Source organism: Propithecus coquereli, unplaced genomic scaffold, assembly GCF_000956105.1.
Source record: "Propithecus coquereli isolate 6110/MARCELLA unplaced genomic scaffold, Pcoq_1.0 Scaffold507, whole genome shotgun sequence".
In the NCBI taxonomy this organism is placed as follows: domain Eukaryota; kingdom Metazoa; phylum Chordata; class Mammalia; order Primates; family Indriidae; genus Propithecus; species Propithecus coquereli.
Window position 1 is genome coordinate 1232910 of NW_012150919.1, and position 17065 is coordinate 1249974.

Consider the following 17065-nt stretch of genomic DNA (forward strand, 5'->3'; position numbering starts at 1 on the left):
ACTGGAGACCATTATCCTAAGTGAAGTAGCTCAGAAACGGCAAACCAAACACCATATGTTCTCACTAATAGGTGGGAGCTAAACGGTGGGTATACAAAGGCACACAGAGATATAAAGGACATTGGAAACCAGAAAGTGGGGAGAGTGGGAGGGGGGAAAGAGGAAAAAATTTACCTATTGTGTACAATGAACACTATTCTGGTAATGGGCACACCAGAAACCCTGACTTAAGCATTATACAAGGTTATCCATGTAACAAAAACACTTGTACCCCCTTAATATTTTAAAATAAATGAATAAATAAACCAGAAACTTGTCAAATAAAATGTTTTATTGTTATACATTTAGAAAAAAATTGCATACATTTAAATCCATGTGTATAAATACATATTAAAAGATCTGCAAGAACAACAAAAAAATAATATATTACAGACTATTCCCATCTGGTAAAGATTAACTTTATTCTTTCCAGTTGTTGTACTTAATATTCCATTATTCTGTTGCTGATGGACATTTGATTGTTTCAGTTTTTTTTGCTATTAAAGACAAATGCTGCAGCAAACATCCTGGAACATACATCTTTGTGCACAAAGTGTAATATTTTTATAGGGTAGATTTTTAGATATGGAATTGAATTGGTAGGCATGCTCATTTTGATACTACCAAATTACCATCAAAATGTTGATATCAACAATCTGTGTGAGTCACCCCTTTTTCATCAACATTATATAGGTCTTTAAAAAATTTTTCCAATCTGATGGATGAAAAGTTATATCCCATTGTAATTTGTATTTTTCTAATTACTTTTTATGTGCATTTTGACTCCTTGTATTTTTTTCTTGAACCCATCTATTTTTTCCATTTCTGCCATCATGACCTTTGGCCAAGCTGCCATCATCTCTCACCTGGTCCTGTGCCACAGCCGTCCACCTACTGCTTCTGCATCCATGATGCTCCTTTCCAATCCTGCCTCCACACTGCAGCTGGCGTGCGTGTTCCCAAACGCAAATCTGATCATACTCGCCCCACAACCCATGTCTCTGCTAGACTGAAATCACTTTAGAGGCCTTACTTGCTCTTAGGAAGAAGATCCTTAATGTGTTTTGTAAAATGCCACGTGCTCAAGTCCTGCTTCCCTTTATGGTCTCATCCAAGACCTTACACTCTCTTACTCTTCATGTTCCAGCCACATTGTCCTTCTTTCAATTCCTTGGATGAGCCGTGCACTCTCCAATCAAAAGCAGCAAAACTAAGAGGCAGAAAATATAATAGATAAGATAAAAGGCATGAAAGGGTCTATCAGGAGGTTCAAAATCTGACTAAATCGAGTTTTAGGCAATGAGATATGGGAGTGAAAAGAAAGGGTAGAAATTTCTTAAAAATAATAGCAGAAAAATTTCTAAAGCTACGGGGAGGGAAGGACTCAGGTTACTATTCATTTTCTCTTTTATTTCTCTTTCCTCCAGGGTTGACTGTTCTGTTTTTACAGGCTGGTGCTTTTCTTTCATGCTGTAATTTTTCCTCAAATATCTGGTAGTTTATGGACGAAGGACTAAGTTGGTTAGAGTAAGAGCTGTCGAGGGTTCCTTTTGCAGTGTTGAATTCTGTTCCCCCCCAGACCTCTTCTGCTGAATCGGTGTGCCGGCTGCAGGGTGTAGGTAGGTGAGGTGTTAGATCTTCCTTCAGAGCATGTGGACAGGGAGCAATGGAACCCCGACCCCACAGTTGCCATAGTGGGGCCTTGGGAAATGTTAGAGGGTGTCTAAAAGGCTCCAGCCATTCGTGGCTGTGGGTGGAGGATCAGTGGTGGGCAGGCTGTCGGCTGGACCTTCTTCTGGCCTTGGGAAGAGCTCAGGAGGTGTGGCCTCCATCGAAAAGTTGGGCAGGGGAGTTGTCAGGGTCGAGCTAGCCCAGAATCTTGGCAAGACGACAACATGGGGACCTGAGAAAATGCTGAGGACATAGAAAGTTTGCTTCCCAAACTGGTGATTGCTAACTTCAGCCAAGAGTCAGAATTGCCTGGGAAATTTCTGTAAAATAGAGATTCTTGGGCCTCACCTCAGACTTAATGAATCAGAACCTTCCGGAGGTTGCCTGGCAACCTGCATCTCTTTACAGCCACCCTCTTCTGCCCACTTCTGATAACCAGCCAGGCTGTGACCCACTGCCCTCAGAATCAGCAGCTCCCTCTGACGGACGGTTAAAGGAGTTATTTGAGGCAGGGGTGGAGCCAGACTGAATAGAAATGAGAAATTGAGAAAAGCTAGTAGAAACAGGGTTGCGTTGATTTCTGCTGCCATTTCTGCATTCGTTTTTCATGTAGAAAAACACATGAGCCCGAATTGTGAGCACAGTGCTGGTGCCCAGACTATGTCCACTTGGCTCAGGTGTCCCTGTCCTGAGTCCTGTCCTGATTCCTGCCCCTGGTTGGGAGGAAGTGATGCCCTCTGCTGGACCAACCTTGCATTTTTTTTTTTTTTTTAGCAAGTTCTCAATTACCCGCCTCTGAGTTATCCTGGGCTTCAGCTTCTGTGTTGGTCCATAGGTCCCTGTTGCCCTCTCATTCTTTATATTTAGGAAGCTCGGTGGTTCCTTCTGACTTCCCACTGAGCCCGGCCTTCCGCTGGAGCAGAGGTGGCTATGTTAAAGTCCTTTGGACTGGAAACAGCAAAAGTCAACTTGGAATGATTTATGCAAAGAGACTGAGGGATTTATTAATAAGACAAGACCACCCAACACTTGTGCACAATTTGGTATCATTTTAAATATATTCTTTTGAATATTTTTTGAATATTTGTTTAATCTTTTTCAGTAGAAAAGCTGATCTCTGTATGAGGAGATGCTGAGGAGTAATGAGGCTCTGCTCTGTTGTTCAAATCGACCCAACTTTTGGTCCCTAGGATTCATACCCGCTGGGGAAAACAAAAGCAGTTAACAGGACACCCCCCACTCTCACCTCATTAACCTTATAAACGGTTTGGTGGGATAGTATTATTTCTTAAGTAAACCCTTTGGTGGGGTCTCCCCCTACTGGCTAATCGAAGTATTACTTCCAGTTACGTGCAATACTCTCCCTTAGAGAAGTTATAGATTTTCACAATATTTTCCATTTTATCACACTTCCAGTGGCGTTTCAACACTCCTTATAGATTTACGTGGCAGGAAGAGGAGCTTTTAATAATATTATAAAAATGTCTCATAGAATCCAAAGAGTGAATGCCATCAGACCTCAGGCAGGACTATAACTAAGACATGGAAAGTCATTGGGTTGGTTTTTATTTTTCCCTCTCCTCATCTCTATGGCTCTGTGGGTTTCTGCTTCATTCTTTGCTGTTTCCAAAAACTGGGTTTTTTTCTATCTCTCTGGCCCACTTGGCAAAATATGGCCACCACTACTCCAAGCTTCGGGTTTGCATATCTGGATCCAGTGACCTCCAAATTCCCAAGAGAAAGACAATTATTGAGCCCTCTCAAGTGAGGGCTCTCTTCCATTCACCTTTGGGGGTGGGAGCACATCCTCACACGGTACAGTGTATCTTCCAGAAGCCCTGCCCTAGGGAATAAGGACAGATCTCCCAAAGTGGGTCCACTAAGGTGACTCCATCCTTCAAAGTAAATATCTTTTCAGAAATCAGAGGGTCTTAACTTTCTGTTCTGTTTTAAAGGGCAGGGAAATCAGGCAGAGATTCTTCTTCCCTAATGGGCTTTGGTAGTTCCTGACCACAGCCTTGGTGTGGCCTAAATGTAAACGTAAGAGCACTTCTTTCAGCAGACAAGATTGCTCACTTGTAAATTCAGACTCAGAATGTTTCAAGTGCTTATGAACAGAAAACCTAAGGCTTATGAACAAATTTGAAGTGGTTTATTGTAGGCCATTATAGTAAATAATTCCCTTCCTTGCCTAAATTGATCTGTTCGCACTTACCAGGAGAGCGTATCTTTTGATATGCAGTGCCTCGACGTGGCGTTGGAAATCAGTGAAAACACATGGTTTGCTTGCCATGCTGTCTTCATCAGAGCGTATCTAACAGGGCCTCTCAGCCCCTGGGAGTGAGGAATGTCCTCACTGTCACCCCAGACTGCATGGCCTAGAAGAGGGGAATGTCTTGGTCTTAGATGGAAGAGTCTAAGACCAAGACGTCTTACAATCCACCGTCAATGGGGAGGGAAGCCTTTCCCAGGGCAAGGATGCGTTTGTACAACTCACCCACATCTTCCCGTTGATTTTTCTCGTGTAAACTTTGAATGTGAGCTCCCACTGTTGGCCTTCTCTCAGTGGAGTGATTCCAGCCTGCCTCATACTTTGGTGAATTGGTCACTTGCTGATTTCTACCATATATTTTTGAACTATTTTTTGGCACTAGGGGTGTATTTTACCCATTTCTACTTCCTTGTACTCCTGTGCCTGACTCATAAAAAGCTGTAAGTAAATGTTTATTGGATTGAATTTTTCTAAGTTAGGTCTTCTTCCTTCTCCCCAATCATGTATCTGTGACAGTTTCCAGAACCTTCCTAATATATCTGGGGCTAACGTCCATGGACTGTAAGGTCATTCTCAATGGCTTGAAAACTGCCTATATTCTGAAGTGATTTAATTATTTCGATTATGGTTGTGATTGTACCACTACTTTGCTTAGCCAAACACGAACAGTACAAATCAGTGATGAACAGGGTCCTAACTGTCAAACCTTTAGTACAAGGAATGTATAATAGGGTAAAAGGCTTGGTCCCGACAAGAAGTGACACCCTGCCTCTCCTGTTTTCCGTTTTATTTCATTTCAGGCCCAGCTTAAGGAGGAACTGCACGTCAGGGGCCTGTGACGTGTGCTGGCGCGCAGGCCCGTGGAGGCCCTGTACGGCAGCCTGCGGCAGGGGCTTCCAGTCTCGGAAGGTGGACTGTGTGCACACAAGGAGCTGCAAACCCGTGGCCGAGAGACGCTGTGCGCAGAAACGGAAACCAGCTTCCTGGCGGCACTGCCTCGGGCCTTCCTGTGATAGTATGTACCCCTCTCAGGTAGCACCCCTGCCCCAGGGGCCTTGGTGGCGCCAGCCCCTGGGGCACCATTGCCACATCAGACCCTTCTGTGCCTGCCTTGTCAGGGTCCCATCTGAATGGATGTGGTAGCTTGGGACCGTAGGAGATTAGCTCCTTTATGTGGGTACAACTGTGTTGTCTAGAGAAAACACGGTTGAATTAGTAGGGTGCCAGCATCATGGGTTACACTTTCTGACAAGCACTGGCAGCCTCTCCACACACCTCTCTTCTGCCTGGTGGTCTCATCTGCCAAGACAGAGATTCCATGGATGAGCTTGTGTAGGTACGCAAATGTCCTGAAAGTATATGTAGAGATTAATCATAGGTTTGTTTTTCGAGGGAGCAGGTCCGTAGCTTTCATAAGTTTTCCAAAGGGTACATGACGCTAAACATTGCTGCTCTGAGCACGGAGAGGAGCAGATGGGCCGGTGGGGCAGGGAGGTCCCCGGAGAGCAGTGGGAGGCCGCTTGGCCGAGCTGGGAACAGAGTCCAATGCACCTCCGATTCTAGTGCAAGGCAACGGCCCTAACCCAAAGCTAATTTCTTCACCTCACTCTGTGATCTCAATGTATGGTTTTCATAAACTCAAATGATTTTTTACTAGGTCTCTAACGAGCTGTGTGTTATGGATTTTTTTCTTTTTGGCAGGAGATTGCACAGACACAACTCACTACTGTGTGTTCGTGAAGCATCTTAACTTGTGCTCTCTACACCTCTACAAACAAAGGTGCTGCCAGGCGTGTCAAGAAGGATAAACCTTTGGAGGGGTCATGATGCTGCTGTGAAGATAAAAGGAAACTATAAAAGCTTTTTTCCCCATGTCACTGGTTCAAAAACATATATTTCTTAAAAGACTCTAGAATCTATGGTCAAAGAGAGGTTCATACGAAAACACCACTTTTAAAATTTTGTAAAGTGAAATTTTCCCAAGGTCAGCTTTTAATTCCAATTTTTTTTTTTATTTCAGCATATTATGAGGGTACAGATGTTTAGGTTACGTATGTTGCCCTTGCCCCCTCCCCCCATAATTCCAGTTTTTAAAATTGATGTATTCCAGGGTTAACCACAGCACACGTGCCATTGCGCTTGGGGCCTCTTGGGGCCTGTCGGAGCAGGAAATCTCCACGACCGTGAGTGCATGAGCACACGCTGCCTCGGGCCTGTGGTTTATAGACTAGCACAGAGTGGCACATCCTGAAGACTTGGGCAGCACAGCACCTGATGACTTCTCCCAAGTCGTAGGGTTTCAACAGGTATTTACATTTTAGAAGCTCTGGCCAGGTACGTCGGTGCCAGTGGCATTTTCGTAGATCCTTAAGTTTAGTCTGTGAAAAAGAGACACTCTTTCTGGACAGGCTTGCGACACTGACCGACCCAAGGATTCGCAGGGGCATGGCATCTTGTCCTTGCTCTCAGAGCTCCCGTGGAAGACGACACGCAGTAGATTCCGCTGCCATTTTCACAACTGCAGAAATCTGTCCGTGACCACGTGAGGCATCTTGGAAGTCAAAGAAGAGGGAAAGTTGACCTTTTCTACTGATCTTGAAGTGTATTCAAAGCTTTCTTTTTAAGAGCTGTGAATGAAACTTTTTTAAAGCACTATCCTCTTGCACACGAACAGAAAAATCAAAGCCTTATTAGACCTAATTTATGCATAGAAGAGTATTCCTGAGGATTTTTATTTTGGAAAATTTATAAGAAAGTAATCTAAATAAGAAACATGATAGTTGAAAAGAATTGTTTATAGTAAATAATTGTTTTAATCTGAGCTGTTTTTTCAGTAAACCCAAAGTGAATTAGGTTAGGCTGGAAGTTACAGTTTTAGGGTTCGAGTTAGGATTTGGTTTAGGATTTAGAGAAAAAGGCAAGGGTAAATTTTAGTTTTAGGATTAGAGCTAGGACTGGGTTAGGTGAGAAAGGAAGTTGAGTTAGGGCTAAGGTTAGAGTTGGCTTTAGTGGTTAGGGTTAGGTCAGGATTGGGTTGGGTTTAGACTAGGGCCAATCCTGGTGTTAGTGATAGTGTCAGGGTGGAGGTTAAGTTTGCAGTAAATGTTGTTGCTGAAGTAGGTTCAGGCTTACATTAAATCGTAAGTTCTAGAGCTGATTTGGCTGTGGGGCTCTTTCTCTTACATCCTGCTAGTTACGGCTTTAGAGGACACGCAACCCCAAATAAGTGGTCATACTTCTTTATTCAGCGTCCCAGCTGCCTGTACACGTGCTGCCCGCCGCCTGTTGGCAATCAAGTTACCTGCAGCAGGTTGTGCTGGACCTAGTCCCTGGTCGATAATAAGTGAACAGCGCATTATGGCTTTGGATTTGTCTGTGCACAGGCTTGCTGCGTTCCTCTGCCATGTTCTGAGCACCAGGTCCCTTTTGTCAACTTGAGCCTCACTGACACTGGGATGAGCACAGCTGTGCGTGGAGGGTTTGGTGGCTGGGGATGGGGGGCCACTGCTGTGTGTGGAGGGTTTGGTGGCTGGGGAAGGGGAAAATGAAGAGGACACACCAGCCCATGAGTTGTTAATCATCACTCACATATGATTGTTGAAGGTTATTAAATTAAAAGAAAGATCATTTGTAAAATACTCTTTGTATATATTTATTATATGAATTAAAGGTGCAATATTTTATTTTGTACAGTATGTAATAAAGACACGGGACATATATTTTCTTATTAACAAAATTTCTTATTAAATTGCTTCACATTGGTATTTAAAGTTAAAAGTTGCTGTTTTTCATTTGCTATTATACTTTTGTCATCACTCAAATGACATTCCTGTGTACTGTATTTTACTACTGTTTTTATAACACGAGAGTTAATGTTTCTCTTTCATGATCCTTAAGTAATTCAGAAATAAATTTACTTTTATTATTCAGTGGCATCGTTACAAATGTAGGCAGCTTATTTGTGTTATGTTTTTGGTATCCTTGGGTATTGTCGCTTTGGCTGCCCCCTTGTTCGTCTAGGAGCAACCCTGATGGGGTTCAAAGCCCTGGACTGTCCTTTGGAGTGTAAATTACAAGATTCAGGGCAGATCATACAAGATTCACTCTAATTCCCACAGCCCACTCATTTATATCTTGTGAATCATATTTAAAAGAATGTCACGAGCAGAAGAAAGAAGTCCCAAACAAACAGGCTGAAACAGGTATAGAAGCAGGTGGTAGTTGGGAGAGCAAGAGGTACCAATACCCTTTTTAAAAGACTCTTTTTTAAGAGCAGTTTTAGTTGCACAACAAAATTGATCAGAAGGTACAGAGATCTCCCTTATACCTCCTGTCCCAATACATGCACAGCCTCCCATGTTATCAGCATCTCCCACCAGAGTGGTGCATTTGTTACTAATACAATCGATGGACCTATTATACATTGATGCATCTTTATCAGCCAAAGTCCATAGTTTACATAAGAGTTCACTCATGGTGTTATCCGTTATATGGGTTTGTGCAAATGTATAATGACATGTATCCACCATTAGAGTATCACACGGAGTATTTTCACCACCCTAAAAATCTTCCTTGCTCTCAACTTTTCATCCCAAACCCCTGGCAACCACTGATCTTTTTACTGTCTCCGAAGTTTTGCCTTTTCCAAAATGTCATATAGTTGGAATCATATAGGATATAGTCTTTTCAGATTGGTTTCTTTCACTTAGTAATAAAATTTAAGGTTCCTCCATGTCTTTTCACCATTTGATAGCTCAATGCTGTTTATCAATGAATACTATTCTGTTGTCTGGATGTACCACATCCAGGTTATGTATCCATTAACCTACTGAAGATCATTTTGGTTGCTTCCAGATTTTTGCAATTATGAATCAAACTGCTATAAACATCCATGTGCAGGTGTTTGTGTGGATATAAATTTTCAGCTCCTTTGGGTAAATTGCCATGGAGAATGATTGCTGGATTATATGGTAAGCGTATGTTTGGTTTTGTAAGAAATTGCTGAACTATCTTTCAAAGACAGTTGGACCATTTTGCATTTCTATCAGCAATGAATGAGAGCCCCTGTTTCTTCACATTCTTGCCAGTATTTGGTGTTGTCAGTGTTCTGGATTCTGGCCATTCTGATAGTTGTGCAGTGATATCTCATTGTTTTAGTTTGCATTTCCCTGATGACATGTGATGTAGAGCATCTTTTCAAATGGTTACTTGCCAGCTGTAAGTCTTCTTTGGTGAGGTGTCTATTAAAGTCTTTGCCCCATTTTCTAATTGGGTTGTTTGTTTTCTTATTGTTGAGTTTTAAGAATTCTTTTATATTTTAGATAAGGGTCCTTTATCAGATATATCTTTTGCAACTATTGTCCCCCAGTCTGTGGCTTGTCTTCTCATTCTCTTGACAGTGTTTTTTGCAGAGCAAAAGTTTTTAATTTTAGTGAAGTTTAGTTTATCAGTTACTCCTTTCGTTTGTGCCTTTAGTGCTGTGTCTAAAAAGTCATCACCGTCTGCCGCATCTACTGTGAGAATAAAGACCATTCTCAGCAATAAGACTGTTGACATTCCAGAAAATGTCTGCGTCACTCTGAAGGGATGCACAGTTATTGTGGGGCCCTGTGGAGGGACTTCAATCACATCAATGTAGAATTCAGGGAAGAAAAAGAGCTCCAGTTTGACAAACATTGGGTAAATGGAAAGGAACCGGCTACCATTTGCACTATTTGTGGTCATATATAGAACGTGGTCGAGGGTGGTAACTGGGCTTCCGTTACAAGACAAGGTCTGTGTGTGCTCACTTCCCCATCAATGTCATCATCCAAAATAATGGGTCTCTTGGTGAACTCCAAAATTCCTTGGGTGAAAAATACATTCACAGATTTTGGATGAGGCCAGGTGTTGCTTGTTTAGCATCTCAAGCCCGGATAGTTAATCCTTGAAGGAAACAACAGTGTTTCAAGCCCAGCTGCTTTGATTCAGCAAGCCACAGTCGTTATAAACAATGATATCCGAAAAAATTTGGATGATATCTATGTTTCTGAGAAAGGAACAGTTCGGCAGGCTGATGAATAAGACGTAAGAGTTGTCCAGCTACAGAAACAGGACGCCAGATGATTCCTAAGACTGGTCTGTGATATTTTAATGATACAATAAAAGAGCTGTATTGTTTTGGGGAAAATAAATAAAAATCATCATCATACCTGTAGTCACCTAGATTTTTTCCTACGTCACCTTGTAGGAGTTTTATAGTTTTGTGTTTTACATTTAAGTCTGATCCATTTTGAATTAATTTTTGTGAAGGGTGTAAAGTCTGTGTCTTAATTCATCTTTTCCTTGCATGAGGATGTCTAGTTGTTTAAGCACTTTTTATTGAAAAGACTATCTTTGCTCCATTGTTTTGCTTTTGCTCCTTTTTCAGTGATCAGTTGACTATATTCACGTAGGTCTATTTCTGAGTTCTCTATTCCGTTCCACTGATCTAGTGTCAGTTCATGTGCTCAAACCACACTGTTCTGAATACTGTAGATTTAGTAAGTCTTGAGGGTGGGTAGTATCAATCTTCCAACTTTGTTCTTCTCCTTTAATATTCTGCTGGCTATTCTGGGTCTTTTGCCTTTCCATATAAACTTTAAAATCAGTTTGTCAATACCCACAAAATAACTCGCTGAGATTTTGATTAGGATCGCATTGACTCTATAGATAAAGTTGGGAAGAACTAACATCTTGACAATATTGAGTCTTCCTATTCACCAGCATGGACTTTTTATTTATTTAATTCTTCATTGATTTCTTTCATCAGAGTTTTGCAATTTTCCTCATGTAGATCTTGTACATACTTTGCTAGATTTATATATAAGTGTTTCATTTTGGGGGGCGCTAATGTAAGTGGTATTCCACTTGTTCATTGTTAGTATACAGGAAAGCAGTTGACTTTGTTTATTAACCGGGCATGCAAACTTGCTATAATTGCTTATTAGTTCCAGGAGTTTATTGGTTATTCTGGATTTTCTGCATAGATAATCATACCGTGGGCAAACAAAGATAGTTTTATTTCTTCCTTCCCAACCTGTATACCTTTTTCCCCTTTCTTGTCTTATTGCATTAGCTAGGACTTCCAATATGATGTTGAAAATGAATGATGAGAGAGAACATCCTGCCTTGTTTCTGATATTAGTGGGAAAGCTTTGAGTTTCTCACCATTAAGCATGATATTAACTGTAGGTTTTTTATAGATATTCTTTATCAAGTTGAGGAAGGTCCTCTATTCCTAGCTTACTAAGAATTTTTATCATGAATCAGTGTTGGATTTTGTCAAATGCTTTTTCTGCATATATCAATATGATCATGTGATTTTTTCTTTTTTAGCCTGTTGATGTGATGGATTACATTAACTGATTTTTGAATGTCAAACCAGCCTTACATAGCTAGGATAAATCCCACTTAGTTATGGTGTATAATTCTTTTGATAAACTGTTGGGTTCAATTTGCTAATATTTTGCTGAGGATTTCTGCATTTATGTTCAGAGTGATACTGGTCTGTACTTTTCTTTTCCTGTAATGTCTTTGTCTGGTTTTTATATCAGGATGATGCTGGCCTCAGAGAATGAGGCTTCTGTCATCTGAAAGAGACTATAGAGAACAGGTATAGTTTCTTTCTTAAATGTTTGGTAGAATAAACCAGGAACCCATCTGAGTCTGGTGCTTTCTGTTTTGGAAAATTATCAATTATTGATTCAATTTCTTTATTAGATATAGGACTATTCGGATTGTCTATTTCTTTTTTGTGTGAGTTTCAGCAGATCATATCTTTGCATGAGTTTTGGCTAGATTGTATCAAGGAATTGATTGATTTATCTAGGTTATTAAATGTGTGGGCACAGAATCATTCATATTGTTGTTTTATTATGCTCTTAATATACATAGGATTTGGAGTGATGTCCCCTCTTTTGTTTCTGATATTAGTAATTTGTGTCCTTTCTCTTTTTTCTTAGCCTTTCTAAAGGCTTATTGAGTTTATTGATCTTTTAAAAAAACCAGTGTTGATTTCATTTATTTTCTCTATTGATTCCCTGCTTTCAGTTGTATTGATTTCGGCTGTAATTTTAATTACTTCTTTTCTTCATCTTACTTTGGATTTAATTAGCCCTTCTTTTTCTACTTTCCTCAGGTGTAAACTTAGAATATTGATTTAAGATCTTTCTTCTTTTCAAATATGTGCATTCGGTGCTATAAATTTCCCCCAGCACTGTTTTTGCTACATCCCACAAATTTTTTAATTGCATTTTCATTTTAATTCAAAATAATTTTAAATTTCTCTTGAGATTTTTTTTTAATCCTTGTGTTACTTAGAAATGTGTTGTTTAACATCTCCACATATTTGGGGATTTTCCAGTTATCTGTTAGGATTTTTAGTTTAATTCCATTGCAGTCTGAGAGCAGACATTGTGTGATTTCTGTTCTTTTAAATTTGTTAAGGTGTGTTTTATGGCCCAGAATGTGGTCTGTCTTGGGGAATGTTCCATGTGAGCTTGAGAAAAATGTGTGATTTGCTGTTGTTGGATAAAGTTGTCTATAGATGTCGATTATATCCAGTTGATTGATGGTGGTGTTGAGTCCAGTTATGTCCTTACTGATTTTCTGCCTACTGAATCTATTTCTGGTAGAGAGGTGTTGAAGTCTCCAACTATGATGGTGCATTCATCTGTTTTTCATCAGTTTTTACCCCATGTAGTTTGATGCTCTGTTGTTAGGCACATACACATTAACTATTGTTACGTCTTCTTGGAGAGTGGATCCCCTTATTCTGTAATACCATTCTTTATCCCTGCTAACGTTCCTTGCTTCGAAGTTTGCTCTGTCTGAAATTAATATAGCTATTCCAGTTTTCTTTTGATTAGTTTAGCATGGTATATTTTTCTCTATCCATTCACTTTTTAATCTATATGTGTTTTTATATTTAAAGTGGGTTTCTCATAGGCAACATATAGTTGGATATTGTTTTTGATCCACTCCGGCAATTTCTGTCTTTTAATTGGTGATTGACCATTGACATTCAAATTGATTATTGATAGGATATGATTAATATCTACCACATGTGTTATTGTTTTCTATTTGTTGTTCTTTGTTTCTGTTTTTGACTACTACTCTATTCCCATCTTTTGTGGGTTTTTTTTTTCTTAAGAGAGGGGGTCTCAGTTTGTTGCCCAGGAATGCAGTGGCTATTCATAGGCATGAGTATAGCACACTGCAGCCTCAAACTCCTGGCCTCAAGTGATCCTCCTGCCACAGCCTCCTGAGTAGCTGGGACTACAGGTGTGCACTGCCACACCTGGCAAAACACCCTGAATGTGCCCAATCTCGTGTTTTGTGGTTTTAGTTGAGCATTTTATGATTCTGTCTTCTTTTCTTTCTTAGCGTACCAGTTATATTTCTTTTTGTACTGGTTTCCCTGGAGTTTGCAGTATACATTTACAACAAATCCACTTTGAAATAACACTGTACTGCTTCACAGGTGGTGTGAGTACCTTATAATAACAAAACAATCCTAATCCTTCCCTTCTATCCTTTGTATCATTGCTGTCATTCAGTTCACTTGTATGTGATAAGCATATGTATAAAGTATATATTTAAAAATATATAATCAAATACATTATTGCTATTATTATTTTGAACAAACTGTTACCTGTTAGATCAATTAAGAATCAGAAAAATAAGAGCTTTTATTTTACCTTGACTTATTCCTATGTCAGTGCTCTTCCTTTTTTTTTTTTTTTTGAGACAGAGCCTCACTGTGTTGCCCGGGCTAGAGTGAGTGCCGTGGCGTCAGCCTAGCTCACAGCAACCTCAAACTCCTGGGCTCAAGCGATCCTCCTGCCTCAGCCTCCCGAGTAGCTGGGACTACAGGCATGCGCCACCATGCCCGGCTAATTTTTTTTTTCTATATATTTTTAGCTGTCCAATTAATTTCTTTCTATTTTTGGTAGAGACAGGGTCTCACTCTTGCTCAGGCTGGTCTCGAACTCCTGAGCTCAAACAATCTGCCCACCTCGGCCTCCTAGAGAGCTAGGATTACTGGCGTGAGCCACCGCGCCCGGCCAGTGCTCTTCCTTTCTTGATGGAGATTTGAGTTACTGATTTATTTGCTTTGCTTTCTCCCTAATGAACTTCTTCTAACATTTCTTGCAAGGCAGGTTTACTGGCAACCAATACCCCGAATTTTTGTTTGTCTGAGTTTTTATTTCTCCTTCACGTTTGAAAGGTAATCTTTCAGGGTACAGAATTCTAGGTTGGTGGGGTTTTTTTTCTCAACATTTTAAGTATTTCACTTCACTCTCTTCTTGCTTTCATGGTTTCTGAGGAAAAGTCAGATATAATTCTTATCTTTGCTCCTCTATAGGTAAAGTGCTTTTTTCCCTCTGGCTTCTTTCAGGATTTTTTCTTCATCTTTGATTTTTGTACAGTTTGAAAAGAATGTGAATAGCTGTAGTGTTTCTTTGGACATTTATGCTGCATAGTGTTCTCTGAGCCCCCTGGATCTGTGATTTAATGTCTCACATTAATTTGAGGGAAATTCTCAGCCATTATTATCTTATTTGCCATCGTTTATGGTTTGGAGTGTATTCCCCAAGAAGATGCAGTTCTAAGGCCCAGTACCTGTAAATGTGACCTGACTGGGAAATGGGATCTTTGCAGATGATCAAGTTAAGATGAGCTCATCAGGACGGGCCCCGATACGATATGACTGGTGTTCTTATAAAAAGGGCGAATTTTAAAAGAGCTATGTGTACACAGGGATAATGCTGTGTGAAGATGAAGGCAGAGCTCTACAAGCCAAGGAACCTGAATGTTGCCAGCAGACCACCAGAAGCTAGGACAAAGGAACGGAACGTATTTTCCTTCACAGCCTCAGAACGAGCCAACACCTGATCTTGGGACCCGTAGTCTCCCCTCCTCTTTGTGAGTATTCGGAGGCTCCTCCTCCTGCACAGCAGTTCTCAGAGAGAGCCTTAGATTGTAGTTACCCCTGCTGCTGTGAAGGTTTTTAAAATTGTTATTATTGTTTTCAAAATAGACCTTATTTTTTAGAGCATCTTAGGTTCACAGCAAAGCTGAGTGGAAAGTACAGCGTTTCCATATACCTCCTGCCCCCGCACACGCTCTGCCTCCCCCGCATCGACATCCCCACCAGAGTGGCATGTCTGTTGCAACCGATGAGTTTACTCTGACACATAATCCCCCGAAGTCTGTAGTTTACATTAGGTTCGCTCTTTGTGTTGTCCATACAGTTTCTATAAGCAATGCAGCCTTTATTTCTAAGTTCTGAGTCTGCAGTCTTCTTTTCCCTAAGGGTGTGCAAGGAGATAGGGTGGAAAAGGGATGGGACGAGGGTGGAAATTTCCTCCCAAATTTTCTGTCTAAATTTTATTCCTTCATCAGATTCATTGAAGTTTGGCTTAGTGGAAATTCCTTCTAGAATCTGGCAGGTTGTTAAGTAATATTATAGTTTCCAATGCTGTTAAAATGTGTGAGTGTGTGTGTTCCTGCACAGTAGTTCAAGGAGACCCAGGAAGAGGACGAATCAGGGACTGCTAGCTTTCCACTGCCAGAGCTTGGAAGTCTCTTTAACTCTCGCGCGGAGACGCCCATCCCTCTGTGCCGTCTGTATGCTGTTCCCACCCTCCATTTTTCTTGATCTGGCAAGTTCCCACTTACCTTTCTGGATTCAGCTCAGCTGTCATCTCCTACCTATCATGGGTTAGATTGTGGGAGACACATTATTCATCCTCGTCTCCTCAGCCCAGGGAGAACTGCCTCAGTAACCCCGATAAGATGTCTTCTTAAGGGTCACTTTTGTCCAGGGAGGAGGCTACCCTATCAAATTATAGAGGGATTTCAATATCCAGCATTGGAATATGGACCAAGATAAGAGAGTTCTAATTTTTAGTTTTGATTATGTAATAACATTTTCTATTTAAAAAGTAATATCTGCTTACATATAGTTTAACCAAGACTTTATTTAAAAGCTCTCTTTTCCACAGAAAAGATTTTATGACAATCCATTCTTTTTATTGATATTTTATTAATGTTACATAGAAATATAAAATTTCACAGAACAATTTTCACTAATAAATGCAAATGTAAATAAGAACACATTACTTTCAATAATTAAAAATATTTTAACCAAATATTGATGAATCTATTCTCAATAAAGTATATTTTGAAACAATTCTGAAGCCATAAAAAACTAAAATTTACTTCATGCTAAAATAAATCATATTCTTCCACACTGCAAACATTTATTTTTTAAAAAACCAACCACCAAATAAGAGTTTAATTCATTAGGAAATTTCCAGCATTTATAAATGCGATATGTTGCTTCTACTTCACTTACTGGCCTCATTCCTTCCCTCCCTTCTCAGCACTTATCTTCTGGAAGTGCTGACCAGGTGGTGATGACCCATGCTGGGCCTGGTTCTGCTTCTGAACGGTGATTGTGGGTGTGGCAATTAGACGCACACATTGCCTGAGTTTACCCTGAAGATTTCTTCAGAGCCGCCAGTCTTCCTAAAACTACTCTAGCAAATACTTTTTCCTTTCTGCAGATACTGTCATTCAAACCAAGGTATTTACCCCAATCCAAGCTCTCCATTCTCCGTAATAACTTGTTGGGCGTTCATGAAGCTTGAGAGGACGAGGCTCTTCTTAGAAGTACACACTACTCGTAAGCTCAGTGCAAGTTAGGTTATTTTACCATCCTGGCCACTGGCCAGAAAATGAGGATTGAGTAGGTAATTATCCCAATTTGAAAAGGAAAAAACAAGTACAAAAAGAGATGGAGTGATTTATTAACACAATGCGTTACATGTGTACTTTTACTTTGTGGATTAAAATGCATAATGTGATCTGATGCTCAAAACAAACTTTTGAGAACAGATCTCCTTTTACAAATGAAGACACTGAGGCTCAGAGACATGAGTCACTTGCCTAAGGTGGCACAGATAGAAATTGCTGTCATTAGAACTCAGGTCCTCTGATTCCAGCCCACAGAGCCTTTCCTTGCCACACTGCAATGCCTCTTGCTAACTTGAACAC

At 40.4% G+C, this 17065-nt stretch overlaps 1 protein-coding gene and 1 pseudogene across 1 annotated transcript in view; both read left to right on the plus strand.

The window, feature by feature from the left end:
- Positions 1–5790, plus strand: part of ADAMTSL3 (ADAMTS-like 3) — a 291707-nt gene extending 285917 nt beyond the window's left edge. The window contains exons 29-30 of the mRNA XM_012656530.1: positions 4783–4997; positions 5684–5790. Coding sequence (XP_012511984.1) covers positions 4783–4997; positions 5684–5790 — 322 coding nt within the window. The remainder of the gene's footprint in view (positions 1–4782; positions 4998–5683) is intronic.
- Positions 5791–7339: 1549 nt separating this feature from the next.
- LOC105820105 lies at positions 7340–10045 on the plus strand (annotated as a pseudogene).
- Positions 10046–17065: the final 7020 nt, after the last annotated feature.